Consider the following 23,221-nt stretch of genomic DNA (forward strand, 5'->3'; position numbering starts at 1 on the left):
AGTATGAAATTGGAGATGGGTGTTGAAGTGTTGGTGTGCATTTGGAAAATGGTGATTGAAAAAAAATGTGTAGAATCCTATGATAATGTTGGGTCTGTGATTTTTTGTTGTGTACGAAGATGATGGTGACCAAGTGAGAAGATGAATATGAGTTTGTGTGTTGGTGAAGATGTAGAATATAAAGGTACTAGGGAAGTGAGGATGGTTGTTGTGCTTGTGTTTTATTTTTTGTGTTTTTTTTGCAGGTGGAAGATATAACTGGTGTTATAGATGGGAGATGGTCGAAAGTGGGTTTTGTCTCTAGTTTTGTAGGTCAAAGATGAAGGTGGAAATGCAAAATGATTCAAAGGTGAACTGTAAGTTGTTTTGGGAAGGAGATATTGCGACTGGTGGTTGTGTAGAGTGGTTTGAGAAGGGAAAAGATGAGGATATGGAGGTTCTGCGAGTGGACTGTTAGGGGTGAGGATTGCTCTCTTGGTTCGGTAGTGAGTGTCCACTTTTGGATATGCAGGGAAGAAAAATGATGTAGGTTGTTGGTGGTGAGGTTGGATGAAAACCGTTTGGCTGTTATGTCAGTATAAGTGGAGCAGAATAGAGTTTGGGTTGTTGTTTTTTGTTTGTACATGTGAAAGATGATGGTGGCTATTGTTGAATGTGGGTGCTGAGCAAAGCCAATGGAGAGGTGGAGGTTCCCTCTCAAAAAATGAAGAATGGTGATCTTTAGAGTTTTTTTAGGAACTCGAAAAAGTGGCTCTAACCCTTCTCTGCATAGGAAGCCTACCATTTAGCCCCTTACTTCCTTTGATATGTGGAAGCTAGTGCAACAACAATGAATTCCTCTTTGATGAATAATCCAACAACAACACGTGGTTAACCATTTTGGGTTAATTGACATGAGGGAAAATGAAGGAAGATGAGGAAAGGGTAGGCTAACTAGAAATGGTTAATAGTGTGTGCAACAACGTGATTGGGATTTGAAAATGGTTAGGATTTTAGGTGGTGGTGTAAAAGGCAATGGAGAGGGGGTGAGGATGTTAAAATAAAAATGGGACAAAATATGGATGTGTAAATAAAAAAAAAAGATTTGGGTCAAAATAAAAGTAAAAAAGAACATTTTTCACCCTTTTCACTTACTATCTATTTTTCTTTTTGAAATTTTTGGAAATAAATTTTATCCATCCAGACGAAATTGGGTGTTGAAACCTACCCAAACGTCGTCTAGCTCATTGCAGAAAATATTCTGATGACCACACTTCGCCGCTAGGCACCAACTCTTTGAAATTTCATCTAAACATCATAGTTCCGCCAACGCTTGGCGAACCACCCTACATCGTCGGGTGCCAACTCTAAAGAATTGCCTCCAGAACTCCTAGTTCAGCCTATCGCCTGGTAGTTTACCCTATACTGGCAAGCACCACACCAGTAGTGCAAAACTAGTGGTTTTTGTACCTCAAGTTAAGTTCTAATGAACCCAACCCCCAAATCGCACAATCCAAACTATATCCATACATATTCTCATACCCAAATTGATTCATTTACACAAATCACACAACTCATACAACAATTTTATATGCATCCAAATATATATATATATATATATATATATATATATATATATATACGCATTCATACTTGAAACTGTGCAACCAATTGGGAATTAACTAAGATTAGGCTATGCTCATAAAAATTGTAATATAACAACCATACAATTGATGCACTCATTCAAAATCATAACTTAATCATATTATACAAATCCTTTTTCCTTTCATTCATATAATTCACCCCGCACCCACTAACTCCCTAAGACAGTAGTGATTTAGCCATTTTACGTCAAATTTAAGTGCATTCAAAAGTGCTCTTTTATCCAAGACCCAAACCCGCACCATCATGCACACACAAAACACAATTTGTTGTTGCGTACTGTGCGTCGCTTGGCAGTGCATCAGGATTCATGACAGAACCTAGATTTTTGCCCACATGAGGAATCTCGAACCCCCGAACAATAGGGCCTATTCATCCCTACTGCATAAAATTCACCTCCAGGCAAGTTCCAACATACATACACATTTAATTACACCCAGACGAACATAAAATCACAACAAATACCACCTGGATATCCACGTCATGTTTTCAATATTTCCCCAATTCCCTCAGTGAACCATCATAGTAGTTCATGCATCAATTCACTCAATCATAATCACCACATTGGCATTCCAATCAATCTATGCATCCATAAGCATCCATCGGGAACACAAGAATTACAGGATAAACCAAAGATGTCCCAACACTCAACAACATACTGAAAATCAACCAGCGACTCACGTGCCACTTGGAGGCCCCGAACACTGCCGAGCGATTCTTGGGAAAAATCCAGAAATAACCATAATGCGTCATGCGTCGCCTGACGGGCCAAGAACTCCATTAGGCGGTTTTTGGGCAGAAACCCCAAAACGTGATTTTTAGTGAAAAATTGAAACAGAAAGGGCATTCATGCTACAATACATCACGAAAACATATGCTTTATAATTTAAAGGCTTAAATAGTCAGTTGGTCCTAGTTTTAGTTGACTTTTTTCACTTTGGTCCTACTTTTGAAATTGTTTTCAATTTGATCCTACCTTTCGTTATATTTTTTCAATCAACTCCTTTTCGTTAACTCCATCTAAATGGTTAACAGAACAGTGGCCAACGTGGTGATTTTGTGTGACATGGACACTGTTCAGTAACATGTCTGTTTCCACTGTATGCATAGACCAAATTTTAAATTAGGGTTTGTGTGTTATTGAATTGTGGTTGTCTTCCATCCATCTTTAGTTGAAAAGGAATGTCTCGTGGGGCATCTTCCTCTTCTTGAAATAGCTGGGTTCACCGAACTTGTAATTCCTGCCATGGTGGTTCTAGGGTTTCAAGCTCACCCCCAATTTGCGATTGCAGAGACATTGCATTGGTGCGCACAACTAGAACTACAAAGAACTTGGGTAAACAATTTTGGGGTTGTGCGAACTTTAATGTTTGTTTCTCAGTGTTTGACTTTCAGTGTTTCTTTCACTTTCAGTGTTTCACTTTCATCTTCATGGAAACACAAAAAAATAGAAAAAAGCTTGCAAATTGTAAACAATGTTTAAATGGGGAACAAATACTCTATCTACCGACAAACCGATAACCAACCATGAAACCCACCCCAGATAGCGACAACACAAACAATTAAAAATGGTGGGTCACCAGCGAAAACAATAAACAATGCACCACCGAAAAAAACAACTACAAATTAAAATATTCCATAGAATGCATAAACAAAAGTGTCAATAAACCCTAATCATTAACACTAAACCCAATCAATAGTCAGCAAAAATCAAACCCTAAAGCAAGATATACCGCGATGAACACGTTCAACCTTCCGCAACGATTCTTCAAAGATCAGCGTAAACCTTGGATGCCAGAAATTGATCTCAAAGGGCCAATTGAAGGATATCTCAAATTGACAAACAAATCCCCAATTCGACCCCCGAATCCCCAATTCGACAAACACAACCTAAACCCAATTTAATTCAAGTTAAACCCTAAATGATTCTGCAATTACAATTAAATGGCCAGTACAATAACATAACAGACACGTCACTGAACAGTGTCCACGTCACACAAAATCACCACGCTGGCCATTGTTCCGTTAACCATTTAGACGGAGTTAACGAAAAGGAGTTGATTGAAAAAATATAATGAAAGGTAGGACCAAATTGAAAACAATTTCAAAAGTAGGACCAAAGTGAAAAAAGTTGACCAAAACTAGCACCAAATGACTATTTAAGCCTAATTTAAACATGCAGGTGTAGCTCGCGTTACCTAGAAATCTTTCTCTAAAAGCTCTCCTAAGGATCTTTCTTCCGAAGCTTGATCTAACTCTCCTTTTCTACCCTTGAATGAACTTTCTCCCTTCCAACTCTATCCTTTGTTAAGTTAATGGCCATAAAGTGTCATTTAATGGCATTTATGGAGGTTTTCTACTCCATAATGGCCATTAGTCTTACCTCCATAGCTTCTTTGCAAATGACTAGGGTTTCTAGATTTTCTACTAATGTGTTAAAAATGATTTAAACATAAAAAGAACTATTTTGTTCTAGACAAGATTCAAACTCTCAACCACACAATTTCCAAGTACACACACAACCAACACAACATCATATAACTCATACCATTTCATGCATCTATAAGTTTATAAAATCCCTTAACATGGTTGTGCATACATTAAAAAACAAAATAAACAATAAAATGTTATACAAGTGACATACACAAGACTCGACCCCAAGTCCTCTCAACATAACCAAGTGTAATATCTCGATTGGATATTACTAATTTAAATAAAATATAGTAAAATAATATTAAATATGCCATTATTATCCAAATTTATTTTCCAAAACGCGGGAAAATTAAAACCTTAATAAAATATCTCAAAATTCAAAACCATAAATTAAACTCCAGGTTTACATAGTTCAAAACTGATCAAATAAATGTTTACAAAATAGTCAAATATAGTCTATAAAACTTCCCAAGCTAGCCCCTCTCCAGCTCTTAGCGTCACTAGCTCCACTCGAAACAACGTTTGCTCCCGTGTGACAAGTCACACGATCATCGCCAAACACACACAGAAAGGGTGAACTCATGTAACAATATAAACGTATAATTTAATACATAGAAGTTCACCCCTAAATACTTTATTTCAGCTAATGCTTAACCAAGAAACCTTATTGCCCTAAGGTTTACAACCCACAATTTTTTGACCATGGACCTTGTCGCAACCTAAATTGCGACGGGACGACGAACTAAAAAGAAATTGGTTTGGAAAAAGAGATTAGAATTCGCTACCATAGTTTATTCTGGAAGACTATGGAAAACCATAAAAATAAAATAAAGTCTGCGAAAACAAAATTTAAGGTCCGGGAATCAGTTACACGTAGGGAATGTATTAGCACCCTACAACGTCCGCCCAAAGGCGGTAACTTTGATTAAATTTGCAAAAGAGATGTGTTTATTTTATAATATTTATTTTTCTCAAAAATAAGAAAATAAATTGAACAAATATACATTTTGAGTGAAAGGGACCCGAAAAGGGTTAAAACCTTGGTCCTACGTATTCTCATTAAAAATGAGAAATCAGGACTACGTAGTTCTTTATAAAAAAGAGTTTGATTAAATTATTTATTTTTTGAAAGTTGTCTTTTGACATTTTTGAAAATGAGAGTCATGCGATGCGTGCGGCTGGGTTGACACAAAAAACATTTTTATATTTTGTATTTTTAAAAAAAAATGTCGTGTGATCTGAACGGTCGATTAGAGACCAAAAGCATTTTTATAATTTTGTATTTTAAAAAGGAGTGTTGTGCGACGCGAGTGATCAATTAGACACTGTACTGTACCTGGCCAACTTAACTATACCATACCTGGTCAACTTAACCATATAAATGACGACCCTTACGTATATGCCGGAAACAACCCAAGTACACGACTTGAGCCGGCATAGACTTAAACTCATAACTGAACGAAGCCTAAACTAACAACAAAGCGGCCAACCTAGGATAGTGCACAGGCAAAGACGACATCCGTCAACTGGAGAAGTAACCGGATCAGACCGCTCCTAAAAGACTTAGCAAAATGAAAGCCCTTCTGCCATCCAATAAGCCCACGATAGTCGAACTAAGGGCCTGGGCCAAGGCCCAGTCCCACCTGCAGCCCAAACTAGGGCCCAGCCCATGTCGTAATCAAACATAATTAATACTCTATAAATACGCGTGGACCCCAATAATTAAAGGTACGCATTCATTACTCCATTAATCACCTGATTTGACCTTTTGAGAGTTTTGACTTACTTGAGCTTCGGAGTCCCTTCTGCAGGTAACCCCTCCTGGGTCCAAACCGACATGTACCACTTGAGCTAGTATTGTTCCTTGTCATAACTCTTCACATTAATTAATATAGAGATCCTTTTACTCTCTTTTTGATTAAATACATATTTATTTATTTAATTTTCCTGGGTTTTACAACTCTCGTAAACAAGAATGAAACCCACACAACCTTAAAAGAGAGAAAAAATTGAACATAACGAGAAAAGGAAAACGACACTAATATAGGTTTTAATGAAAGTGGTCAAGAACCTCAATTCCACCATGTTCATTTGAAACTCACCACTCTTAAACCACTCACGATTTGGTCACCTTCCACCCCACTCACATGATAAAACACCTAAAATCATTTGAAGGAAAACCAATCATGGGACTTGTTAGATTGACATAGTTAGTATCGTAGAAGAGGTCTCACAAAGACCTGTAATGTGAGTCAACCTTAGCTAAATAGGCTCTAAGTAGAGACTGGTTAGATTGACATAGTCAACCTTCTAGAGGAGTTCTCTACAAAGACCTTTAATGTGAGTCAACCTTAGATAAGTTGATTCTTAGCGGGGATTTGCTAGATTGACGTAGTCAATCTTTTAGAGAACATCTCTACGAAGACATTTAATGTGAGTCAACCTTAGAAGAGTTATTTTTTTAGCTGGGACTTGGTAGATTGATGTCGTCAATCTCGTAGAGGAGGTCTCTACAAAGACCTTTAATATGAGTCAACCTTAGCTAACTTAGCTTTGAGCAGGGACTTGCTAGATTGACATAGTCAATCTCGTAGGCGAGGTCTCTATAGAGACCATTAATGTGAGTCAACCTTAGCTAACTTGGTTCTTAGCAGGGACTTGCTAGATTGAGGTGGTCAATCTTGATCTCGTAAAGGAGGTTTCTAAAGAGACCTTCAATGTGAGTCAACCTTAGCTAAGTTGGTTCTTGTTAAGACTTTGGCCAATGTACCAAGTCGTGCAAGTAGTAACCGGTAAGACCGAGATATCGTTTTCCAAGAGACTCATGTATACTAAATAATTGCGTAATTAGTGACTAATTTAAACTAATGAATAAATTCATAATTTGGGTTTTTGTATGCAAGAAATTAAATATTTCATAAACAAGTAAAATTGAACTTGATATTTGAAGACTCTAGAAAATGGTAAAGACTAGAAATGCAATGGATTGATATTTTTGGAGTTAGACTTCACCTACTTCACTCTCATGTATATTAAACAACAAAACTCTTCTCCATTAATTACTAATGTCAACCCACAAGTATACTCAAACCCTAATCTCTTAGTTGAATGAGCCTAAGTTTCCTTACTTAGAGCTAATTCCTTGAATCCCTAAATATACAAACCCGCTTTACAAATTAGGGTTTAGGACAACTAATGGGTCAAGTTCCATTCCTAGATACAAGTTCCATTAGGTATCTTGTTCTAATTTTAGGTTTCAAGATATATTTTCCAATACCTAATGACCCAAATATCATGCAATGAATGGTTAAAACAAAGCAATAGCTTTAAATACACAAACAAAGTCACCTTTGCTTGGTGGTGGTGGGAGTTTCTCAATGACATCCACCTTTGCTTTTTCCACTTCAATGCCCTTGGAAGATATTTTGTGGCCCAAGACAATCCCTTCAGTCACCATGAAATGGAATTTCTCCTAATTGAGAATGAGATTGGTTTCAACACATCTCTTGAATACAACTTCTAGATTTGCTAAGCAAAGATCAAATGAGCTTCCAAACACCGAGAAGTCATCCATGAAGACCTTTATGCACTTCTCCACAAGGTCGGAAAAAGTAGCCAACATACATCGTTGAAACGTGGCTGATGCATTGCAAAGCCCAAATGACATCTTTCTATAAGCATAGATACCAAAAGGGCAAGTGAAGGTTGTCTTCTCTTGGTCTTTAGGGTCCACCACAATCTGGTTATAACCAGAATAGCCATCCAAAAAGCAATAGAAAGCTTGACCCGCCAATCTCTCTCTAACATTTGATCCATGAAAGGAAAAGGGAAGTGATCCTTCCTTGTGGCCTTGTTCAACTTCCTGTAGTCTATGCACATCCTCTAGCTGGTCACGGTTCGTGTGGGTATCAACTCATTCTTGTCATTACGAACCACTGTCATGCCGCCTTTCTTGGGAACCACTTGCACTAGACTCACCCATGCACTATCAGAGATTGGGTAGATAATCCCAACATCAAGAAGTTTTAAAACCTCCTTTCTCACCTCCTCTTTCATCACAGGATTCAACCTTCTCTGAGGTTGTGCCACTGGCTTGAAATCCTCTTCCATGAAGATTCTATTTATGCAATAGGAGGGACTGATTCCCTTCAGATCAAATATAGACCAACCAATGACTCCTGAGTTGACTTTTAACACGTTAATAAACTTTTCTTCTTCTGAGGGTGATAAGGAGTTACTAATGATCACAGGTTTGTTGCTACCCCCTTCAAGAAACACATACTTCAAATGTGGGGGCAACATCTTCAACTCCACTTTTGGCTCTGTGACTTCATTCTCACCCTTCAAATCTTCCATCTTCGCCTCATGAGGAGGGATTTCCTTCAAAGCATCAAGATTGGCTAAGCACTCATCAATCTCTTCTCCTCCTTATCATTGAGAGTCTCAAATGCATCAATTAGAGCTTTCTCTAGAGGGGATGAGGCGTGTAGATCTTTCTTGGAGCTCATGAGCACTTCATCAAGCATATCAACTCTGAAGCATCCTCCAATATCTTTTGGGTGAGACATGGCTTCAAAGACATTGAAGTTCACTTCTTCATCTTGAACTCTCACGGTGAGTTTTCCATCATTAGCATCAATTAGCACTCTTGCAGTCTTCATAAATGGCCTCCCCAATATGAGAGGAACTTCAACATCCTCCTCCATCTCCATTATAACAAAGTCCATTGGGAATAGGAATTTTTCAACTTTAACCAGCACATCCTCCACTACTCCGTGAGGGTATTTGATTGACCTATTCGCCAGTTGCAATGTCATTCGAGTGGGCTTGATTTCCAACTCCCCAATCTTCTTAAGCATAGAAAGAGGCATCAAGTTTATGCTAGCCCCTAAATCGAGTAAGGCCTTCCCCACAGCTAGGCTCCCAATTGTGACTGGAAGTGTAAAGCTGTCATGATCTTTAAATTTTGGAGGCAACATCTTCTGAATGATAGCACTACATCCAGCCTCTAGTTCTATGGTTTCCTCTTCAATAAATCTTCTCTTCTTCGTGAGGATTTCCTTCATAAACTTTCCATAGGTTGACATTTGCTCCAAGGCTTCTGAGAAGGGAATATTGATTTGAAGCCTCTTGAAAATGTCCAGAAACCTTGCAAATTTCCTTTATTTGTCTTTCTTTGAAGGCTTGAGAGGATATGGGAGAGTTTTCACTGGTGGTGGTTTTATTGCCACTTCCTTCTTTTTCTCATTTTCTCTATTTTCAATTTTATTCTCTCCCTCTTCTACAACAATTTCTTCATCTATCTCTTCCTCATCTTTGTCTTTTCCTCTATCACTGGGCTTGGCTTTGGCTTCATCACTTCTTTTAGCATTCAAACCCACTTCTTTACCACTCCTTGTGACCATCGCTTTGCATTGCTCGTTGGGATTGGCTTCGGTGTTGGCGAAATATCTGCTTTGTTGATTCGCCACTTGCTTGGCCAATTGCCCCACTTGCACCTCCAAGTTTTTAATTGAGGCATCGGTGTTCTTCTGATTCTGAATTGACATATGCATAAATTACTACATCATGTCTTCAAGCTTAGATGTTCTATCAAGCAAAGAGGGATGTTGGTAAGTTTGTTGATGTGGGGGCCTATTGGAAGGTCCTGCTTGGTCCATGTCTTGGTGAGGTCTCCATCCTTGATTATAGTTCCCTGATCGACCTTGATTGCCCATATAACTAACTTCCTCCTGAGATATGCTATGCATAGCACACTGCCCATTGGTATGGTTTCCTCCACATAACTCACAACTTTGCACTTGTTGGAGTTGAGCTATAGAGACATTTTGAAGCTCTTGAGGAAGTTGTGACAGTTTCTTCATGAGGGTCTCCATCTATTGAGTCATAATCTTATTTTGAGCCAATAGAGCATCTTGAGATTGAAGCTCTAGAATACTCTTCTTTTGAGAATGGGCTCTCTTAGTATAGGTTTAATTATCATTGACTGTCATATTCTCTATTAACTCATACGCTTGCTCTGGCGTCTTCCACTTGATACTCCCACCGGCAGAGGCATCTAACATCAGCTTTGACTGGGATTTAAGCCTTGCCAAGAAAAGAGTGAGTTGTGTAGGTTGATCAAACCCATGAATGGGAGTTTTCCTCAACAGTCCTTTGAATCTATCTTAAGCTTGGCCCAAGGACTCGTCCATATCTTGTTGAAATGACGAGATTTCCTGTTTTCCCTTATTAACCATGGACTGGGGAAAGTATTTGCTCAAGAACTTTGCAACCACGTCATCCTAGTTAGTGAGGCTATTTCCAGGAAAGGAATTCAGCTAGGCTTTTGTGGGTCCTGCTAGTGAGAACGGGAAGAGACTTAGGCGTATGACTTCATTAGGAACTTGATGGATCTTCACAGTATTGCATATCTCTAAGAATGTGGCAAAATGAGTGTAAGGATTCTCATGAGACAGGCCATTGAACTGATTACTCTGCACCAGATGAATAAGAGTTGGCTTCATCTCCATGTTGGTGGCATTGACGGTTGGCCTAGCAATATTGTTGAAGTTAATATGGCATGTGAACGCTGCATAATCTTACAACGTGCGTCTTTCACGACCTCTACCATCCCTATTAGGATTTTCAGCCATTTCTTCTTCTAGAAAAGAATCAAGATTCTGACAAGTAGACAAAAGAGTGTCTGAAGTAGAAGAGTGATGGGTAACTTGTTGTGCTTGAGCTCGTCGTCTCCTTGTGGCATTGTTGTTTCTGCGGGCAGTTTTCTCTATCTCAGGATCGGCAATGAGTGGTTCTGAAGATGCAGTCTTCCTTGTACAAATCCTACCCTGTATAAACTATAGAGCAACAACAAAAGCAAGCTTGAACTACAAGTTAGCCCAAATAATGTGCATATATAAGTAAACCAAAAACAGTAAATATGAACAAAAGAATTAAGTCTAAATAAGTCAAAAATCACACAATAGTCTAGTATTAGACACGGGTCCCCGACAACGGCGCCACAAACTTGTTAAGACTTTGGCAAGTGTACCAAGTCGTGCAAGTAGTAACCGGTAAGACTGGGATATCGTTTTCCAAGAGACTCGTGTATACTAAATAATTGTGTAATTAATGACTAATTTAAACTAATGAATAAATTCATAATTTGGGTTTTTGTATGCAAGAAAGTAAATATTTCATAAACAAGTAAAATTGAACTTGGATATTTGAAGACTCTAGAAAATGGTAAAGACTAGAATTGCAATATATTGATATTGTTGGAGTTAGACTTCACCTACTTCACTCTCATGTATATTAAATAATAAAACTCTTCTCCATTACTTACTAATGTCAACCCACAAGTCTACTCAAACCCTAATCCCTTAGTTGAATGAGCCTAGGTTTCCTTATTTAGAGCCAATTCCTTGAATCCCTAAATAAACAAACCCGCTTTATAAATTAGGGTTTAGGACAACTAATGGGTTAAGTTCCATTCCTAGATACAAGTTCCATTAGGTATCTTGTTCCAATTCTAGGTTTCAAGAGATATTTTCCAATACCTAATGACCCAAATATCATGCAATGAATGGTTAAAACAAAGCAAGCTTTAAATACATAAACAAAGATACTAGCAATCAATAGAAGAAGCATATATATATATTCAAACCATTCCAAAATACATGAAAGTTCAGTGGCTACATGTAACCCCAACAAAAATGGGTTTAGCTCTCCATTGTCATGGAGAGCTCAAGCTTACAAAATGGAAGTGGAAGAGGGAGGAGATACAAAGAGGAAGAAAGGGTAGTTCCCACTAGCCCTAGCAGACCTCCAAGCGCTCAAAGACATGTTGCTCGAGCTCCAAAGTGTCCAAGATCCTTTTCCCCTCACGAAAACAGAAGAAAAAAAGCCAACTTGCCACATCAGCGAGACTGGCACCTAGTGGAAGCTTCTCACCGCTAGGCGCTAGCTGCAAAACAGTAGGCAAAGCTTCCAGCTACCGCCCGACGTTGTCCATGTCCCGCCAGGCGGAGAGCAGTAGTGGCGCCTGGCTGGCGCTTGTCTGGCGGTGACGGCCTCTTGCGCTTGGCGCTACCTTTGTGTCGCTAGGCGCTTCTTGTTGACATTTTTGATTTTTGCTCTTCTCCTTGCTGTTCCGGGTTACTCATTTGTTTGGAATTTTGGAACAAAGCTTTCAATCTATAAATAGACACAAATGGGGATTAGTGGTATATTTAGATCAATGTAACTCAAAATGCATTTATTTACAAAAGTAAGGTAAAATTGAGGATTAAGTAGGCTAAAAGCTTTAAAATATAGCTTGGATAATGGTAAAAATTAACATTATCAGTTGTTAGCATGGACTTGTTAATAGTGAGTCTCGTAGAGGTCTCTACAAATACCTTTAATGTGAGTCAACCTTAGTTAAGTAGGCTCTAAGCAGGGACTGGTTAGATTGACATAGTCAATCTTGTAGAGGAGGTCTGTACATAGACCTTTAATGTGAGTCAACCTTAGCTAAGTAGGCTCTTAGCAAGGACTTGTTATATTGACAAAGTCAATCTTGTAAAGGAGGTTTCTACAAAGACCTTTAATGTGCGACAATTAAATATAGAAGCAATCTGGCAAACTATTTTTCATTGAAATTAAGCCTCGTTAAAATCTTTCCTGCCAAAACCCTCATTAGGGAAAAAGATCGGAGTAGGAAAAAGTACCCTTTGATTACATCTCATTTTACAATCAACTATAGTAAAACTTCAAATGCCTGATGTTCCAAGTACTGGAAGGGGTTCCCCAATCAAGTGTTGCAGCATGTAAGCTCTTTCTCCCACGTTTTCAACGCCTCAAAATGGTCCATCCCAATTGGTTGAGAATGTGCTATCAATTTTCCTTACGCGACTAGGCATTCACCAAATAAATCTCTGTTGTTTAACTTCCTTGGTTGCTCTTTGGAATTGTATCTTCTCGCCACCCTTCTCTTAGTGGCCTTTTCTTGTATGCGTGCCTTTTCCCTTACCTCTAGCAGTAGGTCTAGGTGAGTTGCTAGACACTGGTTATTCTCTTTCTCTACGTATTGTTGTTTCCTAGTTGAAGTCTCTCTAATTTCCACTGGTATCATGGCGTTAATGACATAAGAGAGACTGTAGGGTGTTTCTCTTATTGTAGATTGAGGAATGCATCTATATGCCCACAATATTTCCAATAGCTCTTCATGCTAATTCCCTTTGGTTGTTTCGAGTCTCTTTTTAAGTTCATTTAGATGACTTTATTAGTCACCTCTATTTGTCCATTGGCTTGAGGGTGCTTTACGAAGCTCGTAACATGCTTAATATGAAGCCCTTGGAAGAATTCGACCAAGGCCTTGTTGATGAACTGTCTCCCATTATCTACGAGATGGGTATGTGGAACTTCAAACCTTCATCCTGATTTTCCCATACAAACTTCTATCCCTAATAAGTTGTGATCGTTGTCAGGGGTTTTGCGTTTACCCACTTAGTGAAGTAATCAACACCTACTAGCTAGCATGAATTTAACCCGTCCCATCCCTGGTGCAAAGGGTCCCATGATGTTCATTCCCCACTTTGCAAATGACCATGGTGAAAAGACATTGTGTAACTCTTCATGCCTCAAGTGGGTTACATTGCTATGTCTTTGGCATGGTATGCACTTCTTGACAAACTGAGCACAATCAACGACCATGGTGGGCTAATAGGAACCAACTCTCAAGATCCTAGACATCATCGTTCGCGCTCTTGAATGGTATCCACAAATTTTCTCTTGTGGAGTTCTCTCATAACATACTTTGCTTGTGCCATCGACATACATCTAAGTAAGGGTCTAGAGAACCCTCATTTGTAAAGCTCATCTCCTACAAAAGTGTATATATTAATTTTATATATATAAAAGAAAAAAAAATAGGGGAAGGAGGTCAAAGACCATTGCCTCATATTAGTACTCTAAGGTCCAGCCTTGGATATCATTATATGTGACATACCACCACCGAGTGAAAGAATATCTCCTTTTTATATAGAGTCATTGAAATATATATATATATATATATATATATTAAAAATATATTTATATATTATTATATTGTTTGTTTATGTAATTTAATTTTAAAAAGTTTTATTTAAATTTAAAAATCAAGTTTTCCCTCTCACTTTGCAATTTATTTTGTTTCTTTATTTGATTTATTTTTCTTAGGTACCTTCATCTCTTTCTCTATTCTTCTTTATTTTCCAATTTTTATCATCAATCTCTTATCATTTTCAAAATCAAACGAAAGCAAAATTGAGGAGTTAAGAAATATTTTGGACCGAATAATTCTTTTTTTTAGTAAGTTCATTTTTTTTTGAAACGATATGTTTTTCTCTTATATGTGACTTTTCTACTCTCTAGGCATATCTTTATGATCATAAAATCATGTTCTAATTGTTGATCAAACTCTCTTTGTGTAGATAGAACTATTTTAGCTTTTGAAGTTGTATAAGGGAAGAACAATATTAGGAATTTACTCTAAGATAAGGGAAACTAATTATTTAGAAGATGTTAATTTTCTTAAAATATTGAATCTTGGTTTTGAGATTTAATTTGAGATATTCATAAATTATGATAAATAGTTGAAGAATTGATTCTTTTTTCAAGAGGAATGTTTGTAATGAAAAAATGCATCTACGTCATCTAAACTTGAGATACTTCACAATAATCCAAAAATTGAAGAAAATGAAAGACAACTCTCTAAAATTCCTAGAGTTGCATATAATGAATTTGAAAATGCTTTAGAACGTGACCCGAGAAAATTTCCTTAAATTTGACAATACTCACTAAATCAAATTGATGAGGTACGAAGGACTTATCTAAAATAGGGTTCATATCAAATGCATCTAGAAAATTATTTGTTGTCTAGTAAAGATGATTATCCAAGAAGGTTTCAATACACATGGTTGCTATCTTTTAGTAAAAAACCAAGCGAACGACCTGACTCAAATGTTTTCATTGTTACATGTAATTGAGTTGATTTTCATTGAATTCTAATTAGCATTGAGTTGATTGTCATCAACATGTTTTATCTTTTTTTAGTGTTTTTTTATAGGTTTTAAAAGTTTTTATAGCAAACACTATAATAATCTATATTGCAAGGGATATTGCAACAAACTTCATTTCTGATTCAATTATTCAAGATTTTAAGTCATAGAAAGAGTATTGAGAAACATTATGATTAAAGGTAACTTTTTCTTTTTTTAATAGATGATTATTGATAATAAACTTTATGTTACACTTTCATATATATTATTATCATATTTTTTTGGATTTTATTATCATATGTTCTTGTTTTGAATAGAGAAAATAATGTGAAGAAATAATTTTTTTTTTATGTAAACGAAATAATTTATATATAAAAAATATAATTTGGCCCCCTAAAATTTTGGTCCAATTTGAATTTCTTTTGTTTTGATATATTTGTTGAATATTTTGATACCTAAAATATATCTGTGTAGTGAAATACTTTACGCGTATCCGTTAACAAATGGATACAAAATTGTTTTTTATTTTTTTAAGTTATGAAACTAATTTCACTTTTAAGAGAGAAAAAAAATTACACATTCGATATCATGAAGAGAACTAAATAAAATGGAGTATAAAATTAACAAAGTAGAATTTGCGGGACATATGATATATAATCATTTCAACACATTCTTTATTTTCCGAAGTTAATTTACTTGTGAAGAAGGAACCACATCTTCTCTGGATAGCAATGCAATTGATTATTCTTTTATGTATACGAATACACAAGGACACAATAATGTTTGAACAACAACAATTGTCCGAATTCCCCGCCACTAGATTGTCCTTGTAAAAGTTTGCAATGCAAATTATTTAGCAGTAGATACCCACTCACTTCTCTCCATATTCATCAAACAATATATTAAACATTCAAGAAACATAAATTAGTATAAATATCACTCAAAGTCATAGCCTGGTAGCAAAATCTGAATGGGTCAATTGAATCAAAGGAGAACTCAAAGTGAGCATATTGAAAAGCAAAGAAACCCCGGAAGCACTGCCTCTGTCCTGACTCAAAAACCTCCTCAAATTCACAGCAAACGCAACACCAAGTACGAGATCCAACAACCAATAAACACAGCACCACCAAATGGTGAGCCTGGAATTGCTGATGATATTGCGGCGGTGGTGGAGGAGGAGGTTAAAGTAGAAGGGGTGGTGGAGGTTGGAGTTGTAGGGGTGGTGGTGGTGGAAGTAGTGGGTGTGTCTTTGGTGTTATCAGAGTCAGAGGGTGGTGAGTCTTTAGCAGGTGAAGGTGCTGCAGCAGAATCAGAAACCTTTTTAGCCTTAACCTTAACAGCAAGCTTCATGCCACCTTGACAATGGCTAGGAGCAGCACATATGAAGTAATGAGTGCCAGCAGTCTTCAGGGTAATGGTGGTGGCGCCGCTACTGTCTGTGCTCAGAGAATTTCCTGTGCTGCAGCTCTTGTAATCGCTTTCTTTTACTTCATCCACAGTGTGACCAGGCCCGTAATTGAAAACTGTCACACATAAGGGTTATATACATTATTACGGTTCTTTCAATAAACAATAGAAGATAACTTTTGATAGGTTCAATAAACAATAAATTTCACTAAATTAACTTTTAACTTACGACCCAGATTTAGATTCGGATACAATGTTCAGAAATAACGTTAAACTTAATTTAATTCTACAAAATTAACTTATCAAATAAAAGTTTGTATCCACTTATATTTTATAAATTAATCTTTTTTTAGTTGACTAGAGATCTTCAACGATCATATAACCTTGTATCTTGAATGTAAAACAAATTGAGATGGTGGTTTTATGTTTAGTATTGTGCATGAAACAAAGAGGATATCTTACCAAGACTATCTCCAACTCTAAATTTCAATCCACTAGCCCATGTACTGTAATCACCACCAATTGCCCAACCTGAGGTATCTCCTACTGTGTGGGTGGCTGCAAGGGTTGGCATGGCCATGTTGAGTGCTAGAAAAACACTGAAAACTAATGCAACAGAAGAAGCCATTTAATGAGAGTGTGTGGAAAAGAAGGGAAATAAACTACAGAGGCTTCTCAGATGGTATGGTGTTGTAGAATGGTTTTGGTAGCTTTATATAATTGTTTGTTAGGGTTGTTGGAGTTAAGTCAAGTTGGTCTAGGTTTGCATGAGGATGACTTTAGTTGCACTTCATACCCAATGACCAGCAAAGTTGGTCTGCTGTTCTTTCTCATGAAAAATGTGAGAGTGGTTGAATCATATTATTGCGCTGAAATTTCTTTACCTGATGCCAAAAGTTCACTTATAATAGTAATAAGCGGATAATGATGGATTAACGATTATGATGAAAGGATTAAAAGTGAAGGAAATAGAACAAAAGAGTTAACAGATAGATAGAGAGATAAATTAATGTGATGAGATAAACAAAAATAAAAGAAAAAATAGTTTTTTTTTTTTTTTTATATAGGCAAGTAAAAATAGTCTAAGTACACAAAAATATGAATACCTTTGATTTATTGCTATTTTCAAAATATTCTCTGGATAAGTCACACTCATGTTGTTGTTTAATGGAGGTATAAAGTAAGGTTGTGTTAGTCCCTTCAAGATTTGTTGTCAAGATCTCTGCATAAGATGATAGAAAGCATGACAAGAACATGACTTGATATGATTTTTTGCTTAATACCTACTCATTGTGGAGTAATCAAACTTCTAGAACATAATTACCAGCTAATTCTCAACGTCAAAAAGGAATATTTTTTTCATTAATTTTATTGAAAGGAATAACTTTATTCCACGAAAGAACATGACACTGACATATCATTTCCCATGTGTCATATCTCAACACATTTCCCTTATATATCTTGGACTTCAAGTTTAAAAGAGTTGTATTTTGTAGAATCTAGTGTCGGGTACCAACCCACGTAACCATTTTTTAGGGTTAAACATATATGTGACCGCATTAACAATGTATAATTATTTATTTTGATTTTGATTTTAGTAGTGTAAGATTTAAGTATTTCATACAAATTTATTTAGTAATAAAGATTATCAAAGCAAATGCTTATATTAAATTTCACAATAGGTACACTAAGAGTATTATGTAATGAAAATAGAAGCGAAGCAACAGATAAAGGAGAAGTGCATTGCCTGAAAAAAATGAAGAGAGCAAAAAAGATTATGAACTTGAGCGTAGGAACAAGAACACCATTTTGTTAGTGTTGAAAATAGGTAGGTGTCTTTGGAAAAAATGATAATATTTTTCACTAGTGTAGAAATCTTTGTTTATTTTTTTTAAGTGATTTTTTTTATCTTGATCTAACCATTTAGGTTATTTTTCAACGATCGCAATGCATGCTTTAAGCAGATTAAGATCCTTTGTCTTTCTTCCAAATGACATGGGCATTGATCATGTAATGACTTTGAATTTTTGAATCCCAATATAAACTTTTTACCTTTGTAATAACTTTATCATCCATGGCATCATATCATAATTATTGTAAAATAGATCTTATATTTCAGATCTCAAACTCAATCTTAATTGGATTGTGGACTAAAGTACAATGAATATAAAGTTATAATCTAAAAATATAAAGAAAATATAAAAAAAACACCCAAAATCCAATTACACACACATTACGATGAATGTTGGAAAAAAAATTATCTAACAATAATTTATATATCATTGGTTGCTACAAAAATAAAATGCCCTCAAATTCAACAATAATGATTTATTTTATATAACTATTCTTCACGTAATATAAATATTTTTCTTTGACATTCTATTTTATTAATGTAATGTACGTTGTAATAGTTAAAAAAGATGTAAAAAAAAAATCAAACAACAAGGATGCCATTGAAAAGTAGCATCCCCACTCGACTTCTAAATTGTATTGACAAAGTGGATTTATTATAAATAGTTGGAGGATAATTCTTTTGTGAAATACCGTTAAAAACATGGTTGATAGCCGTAAATTTTAAAACAACTACAAAGGGGAGAAAAAGAACTTGCGGAAATCGCGGTCATTAGTGGTTATTTAGAAATTTTTGTCAAATGTAAACAGAAATTGCCGTCTTAGCTCAGTGGTAGAGCGCGTGGCTTTTAACCACGTGGTCGTGGGTTCGATCCCCACAGACGGCGTTCTTTAAATTTTATTTTAAAATTTATTTAGTTTAAAAGATTAAAATCTAATAATTTTAATTTTATAATTTACAAATTTGTGGTCTCAGTTCGGTGGTGTAATTGCGTGTCTTTAAATCTAACTGATGTGCGTTCGATCTTCACCGGTTTAGTGAATTTTTGTTTTAAACTTTAATTATTTTAAAGCCTTAAAACCTAATAACTTCACTTTTGTAATACATAAATTTGTGGTCTTCGTTCAGTGGTAATTGCGTGTCTCGTAATCTAGCTGACGATGGTTCGTTCTTAATGAAATTGGTTTTCTTGGATGGAGATTTTGACATCTTTGCTTTGCTTATTCACATTGTTTCAGATTTTACTTGTTTTTACAAAATGTTGTATACTACTTAAATAAAGAATTTTAATGTTTTGATTATATCTAATATTATTAAACTTAAACACTATTTGACAATCTTCTTTCAAGTTATTACCTTTACAATTTTTTTTTTCCGTCCACTTCCAATTTTGGTGCTTTTTGTTGAAGAATTTCTCATCAACATTTTTGCATTTGATTGGTCCATGTACACCATATAAAAAATATATTTGAATATCCCTAAACAAACGTATTTTGCAAAGTATGATGGTAAATCCTAGATAAAAAATTGTAGTCTTTATAGAATAAGACATTTCAAACATAAGTGAAAACAATTAATGAAATATCAATACAAAAATGAAATATTGCAGAAACTCTTACTAGATGACTTTCATCAACTTGGTTTTTCGTTAGAGTCATACAGAAATGAGTGAGTGGTTCATAAATTAGAGGTTCAACTTTTGCAAATTTGGATAAAATCTTTTCAATGACCTGGTAGAACATACACTTTAGAAAATAGTGATCTCAAACCAAGAATCACTTATGTACGCAACATAATAGAATGGTCTCTTTGTAAACCATAAAAGGCTCTCAAACCACTCCATCCTTTTGTAAGCAATGGTTTGTGTAGAAACATATTGTAGGTAACATGTTTGTTACCTTTTTTATCACAAAAATCCCATTGAGGACCAAGTTGTTGGTGACATTTCCATCTTTGTCTAGAATAAGTATTTGTCAATCATTTCTTTGTTTTAATTCTAGAAATAATATTATATATAGGTTTGCCCATGTTTGAATTCTACACATGGAAGAAAAAGTTCAACTTTAGAAAGTGACTTACCTTGACTCTTATTGATTTTCATTGCACAGCATAATGATACTAGAAATTGTCTTCTTTGAAGCTTAAAAGGCAATTCTGAATCACAATGAACTAAATCCATTCTTGGGATAAATATTTTGTCACCAATGTTTTTCCCTTTAATTATAGTTGTAGAAATCACATTATTTCCTAAGTCATTAACTTACAATCGTGTGTCATTACAAAGTCCTTTTTCTTGATCAATATTTCGGAGAAGCGTAATTGATACACCGACTTTCCACTTCTTTCAATGATTTGGTATGCCTGAATATTTGACTTCATTTAACAATTTTGATGTAAACCATTCAGATTGAATTTCTTGGTCTTCATCTAATTGGCAATGTGTGTTTGAACTTAAATAAAAATGAGTTTCCTCTTGACAATTTAATAATGACAACATGAATTTATTCTCTTGCTTTACAAACTCAATTATTGAGCAAATTAGTGCTCCATCATCAAAATATCCAGGATTCATCATATTTACCATAAATTGAGGATACACAAATTTAACCAAGATAGTAAAGAGGATTCTGTATTTTCAATCAAAATGTCTTTTGGAATTTTAACAATGCTTTCAACATTTTCATTTAAATTCATATCTACGTCTCGAATATTGAGGATCCAATCAGTAAACTCTTTTATATATGTTGCGTTGTCACTATATTTGGCAGTAGTTAATATGATATTTTTGGACATTTTTAACACTTTGCAACGTTTCTATAGCTTAGAATAATTTATTGATGATTTTATGATATCATATCTAGATCTTTTCTTTACAAGAAGAAAATTTTGGCTAAAACTCACCGTACAAGACAACAACTTTATCACCAAAGGGTTTGTGATTTTTGAGGTCATCAACATTTTTTATAATACCTCTCAAGGTTTTATCAAATGCTTCAAAACCACATTTTATTCATCATGGGTGATTCATCCCATATAACTAATTTAGTTTGTATCAAAAGCTTAGCACAAAGGCTACCTTGAACTATGTTGCAAGTTGATTCCTCATTTATTAAGAGTGAGTTACAAAATGAAGAATGTGTTGTTTCTCCACTAAAAAGTAGTAAATAAACAATTCCACTTGAAACTACATTTAAAATAATGATTCCCTTTCTCTTTATAGGAGTTGACAATGTCTTCCACATAAAAATTTTCTTGTTCCACCATAACCATATAAAAAGAAGAATCCTCCCTTTTTTCTGAAAGCATTGATGTCATGGTATCTTCATATACATATAGTTGTTCATCAGTGGTTGATTTTAACAAAATCACATGTTCTTTAGTCATCTCTTCTTTATTATACTACAACTCGTCAATAATAAATCTATTTTCGAATAGAATTGAATCTAAAAGATCAAGTTGAGGTAAGCAAGTATAATATTTTAAAGACCTACCAGAAGCAAGTTTTTTATCATAATTACTTGGTACATTTCAAAACTTCGTCCATCGATCATTTTATGGCATTGAAAAATTACATGTGATCTACCAATAATTCTAAAGCATAACAAGTTTCTTGGTAGGTTTCAAAACTTCGTCCATCAATCGTCTTTATGGTGTCATAATTAGTACAAACTTTTTGAATTCTCAATAATATCCTTATATAATACAACTCGCTAGATCTTGGAGGAATATAAATAAGTCTTCCATTTTTGTAACATTCCTTCCTTGGTTTCCATTCTTTTTTTTTAGCTGTCCAAACAAATTTGGTTGGAAATTCAAAGTAAGTGAAATTATGTCCTTTAGCATAAATTTTATCAACCTGAAACCAAGATAGAAACATTGTGTTAGTATTTTGATATTGTTGAAGATAATATCAATATCATTATCATCTTTAAACAAAGTTGATTGTTGATCTGGAAGATGGAATGTTAATTTTTGAACATAAGGTCATTGGTGGTGGATTTCAAAAGCAAATATTCTCCAAAATGTTTCACATGGTCATAGATACCTACAATCATAATACCTCTTAATTTCATCAATAATACTTGTTTCATTAGATTTTGTAAAGTCATTACTTATCTTAATTGTAGCTTTGTTTGGACCTTTGTTGACATATGTGAACAAATACTTGATTGAATTTGACTAGTTGTAATATTTTGTATTAACATTAGCTTAATACCTCATTAGAAGAGATTGATTGTAAGGAACAACACTGGTATTGTCAAGTTTAATTTCATTTTTTTCAACAAATCTACCATCATCACGTCTTATATAAGATTAATATCCTTCTTCATTAATTGTAGTTGAAGAGATAAATTTCTTTGGATAAAATTTGGATCATCTATCTTTTTTCATGCAAGGTGAATTAAATCTTACAACTCCAAAGGGACCATTAAATCTCAAATCTATCTTCTTTCATGCAAGATAATCCTCTTTTTTGAAATTCTAGTGTGTACATTCCAACTTATACAAAGAAGATAATTGAAATTACTACTACATTAAGATTATACAAATATGTATAAGATCGTGTTCATAAAAAACATACATGCGGTAGATTTCCCAAAGAATTTTTTTTTCTTAAAACATGTAATAATTTCATAGTTTCATTTTAAAGACTCTACAAACAATATCAGGTTTGTCGGAAGTGGATAACCCTTTTGCCAAAAGAAAGTCATGTATTTTAGTCAAATTGACATTGCATGTTATAGTTGTGAACAAATCCAAATATCCAATTTTTTTACAAAAAGTCATAGCATATTGATAATTGTTGAACATGTATCTCATACCATCAGTAAATGAAGCATGCAAAACTATAGGACTTCTAATTGAACAAAGATTTGACTATTAA

The 23,221-nt window shown here is 35.0% G+C and overlaps 2 protein-coding genes and 1 non-coding gene across 3 annotated transcripts; 1 reads left to right on the forward strand and 2 right to left on the reverse strand.

The window, feature by feature from the left end:
* Nucleotides 1-8,474: 8,474 nt before the first annotated feature.
* Nucleotides 8,475-9,161, reverse strand: LOC146884382 (uncharacterized). Its single transcript, XM_085665961.1, has one exon. The coding sequence runs from the start codon at nucleotides 9,159-9,161 to the stop codon at nucleotides 8,475-8,477; it is 687 nt and encodes a 228-aa protein (XP_085522087.1).
* A 6,536-nt stretch (nucleotides 9,162-15,697) lies between these two features.
* LOC114193888 (blue copper protein-like) lies at nucleotides 15,698-17,184 on the reverse strand. The gene is made up of 2 exons (XM_028083862.2): nucleotides 16,947-17,184; nucleotides 15,698-16,600 (listed from the first exon to the last, which is right to left on the reverse strand). The coding sequence occupies exons 1-2, from the start codon at nucleotides 17,110-17,112 to the stop codon at nucleotides 16,149-16,151; spliced, it is 618 nt and encodes a 205-aa protein (XP_027939663.2). The 5' UTR covers nucleotides 17,113-17,184; the 3' UTR covers nucleotides 15,698-16,148.
* Nucleotides 17,185-19,150: 1,966 nt separating this feature from the next.
* TRNAK-UUU (transfer RNA lysine (anticodon UUU)) lies at nucleotides 19,151-19,222 on the forward strand. Its single transcript has one exon. It is a non-coding gene; the product is annotated as a tRNA-Lys (tRNA).
* The last annotated feature ends 3,999 nt before the right edge of the window (nucleotides 19,223-23,221 follow it).

The sequence above is a fragment of the Vigna unguiculata genome, chromosome 8 (assembly GCF_037176805.1).
Source record: "Vigna unguiculata cultivar grain cowpea cultivar isolate G323 ecotype 2 chromosome 8, ASM3717680v1, whole genome shotgun sequence".
In the NCBI taxonomy this organism is placed as follows: domain Eukaryota; kingdom Viridiplantae; phylum Streptophyta; class Magnoliopsida; order Fabales; family Fabaceae; genus Vigna; species Vigna unguiculata.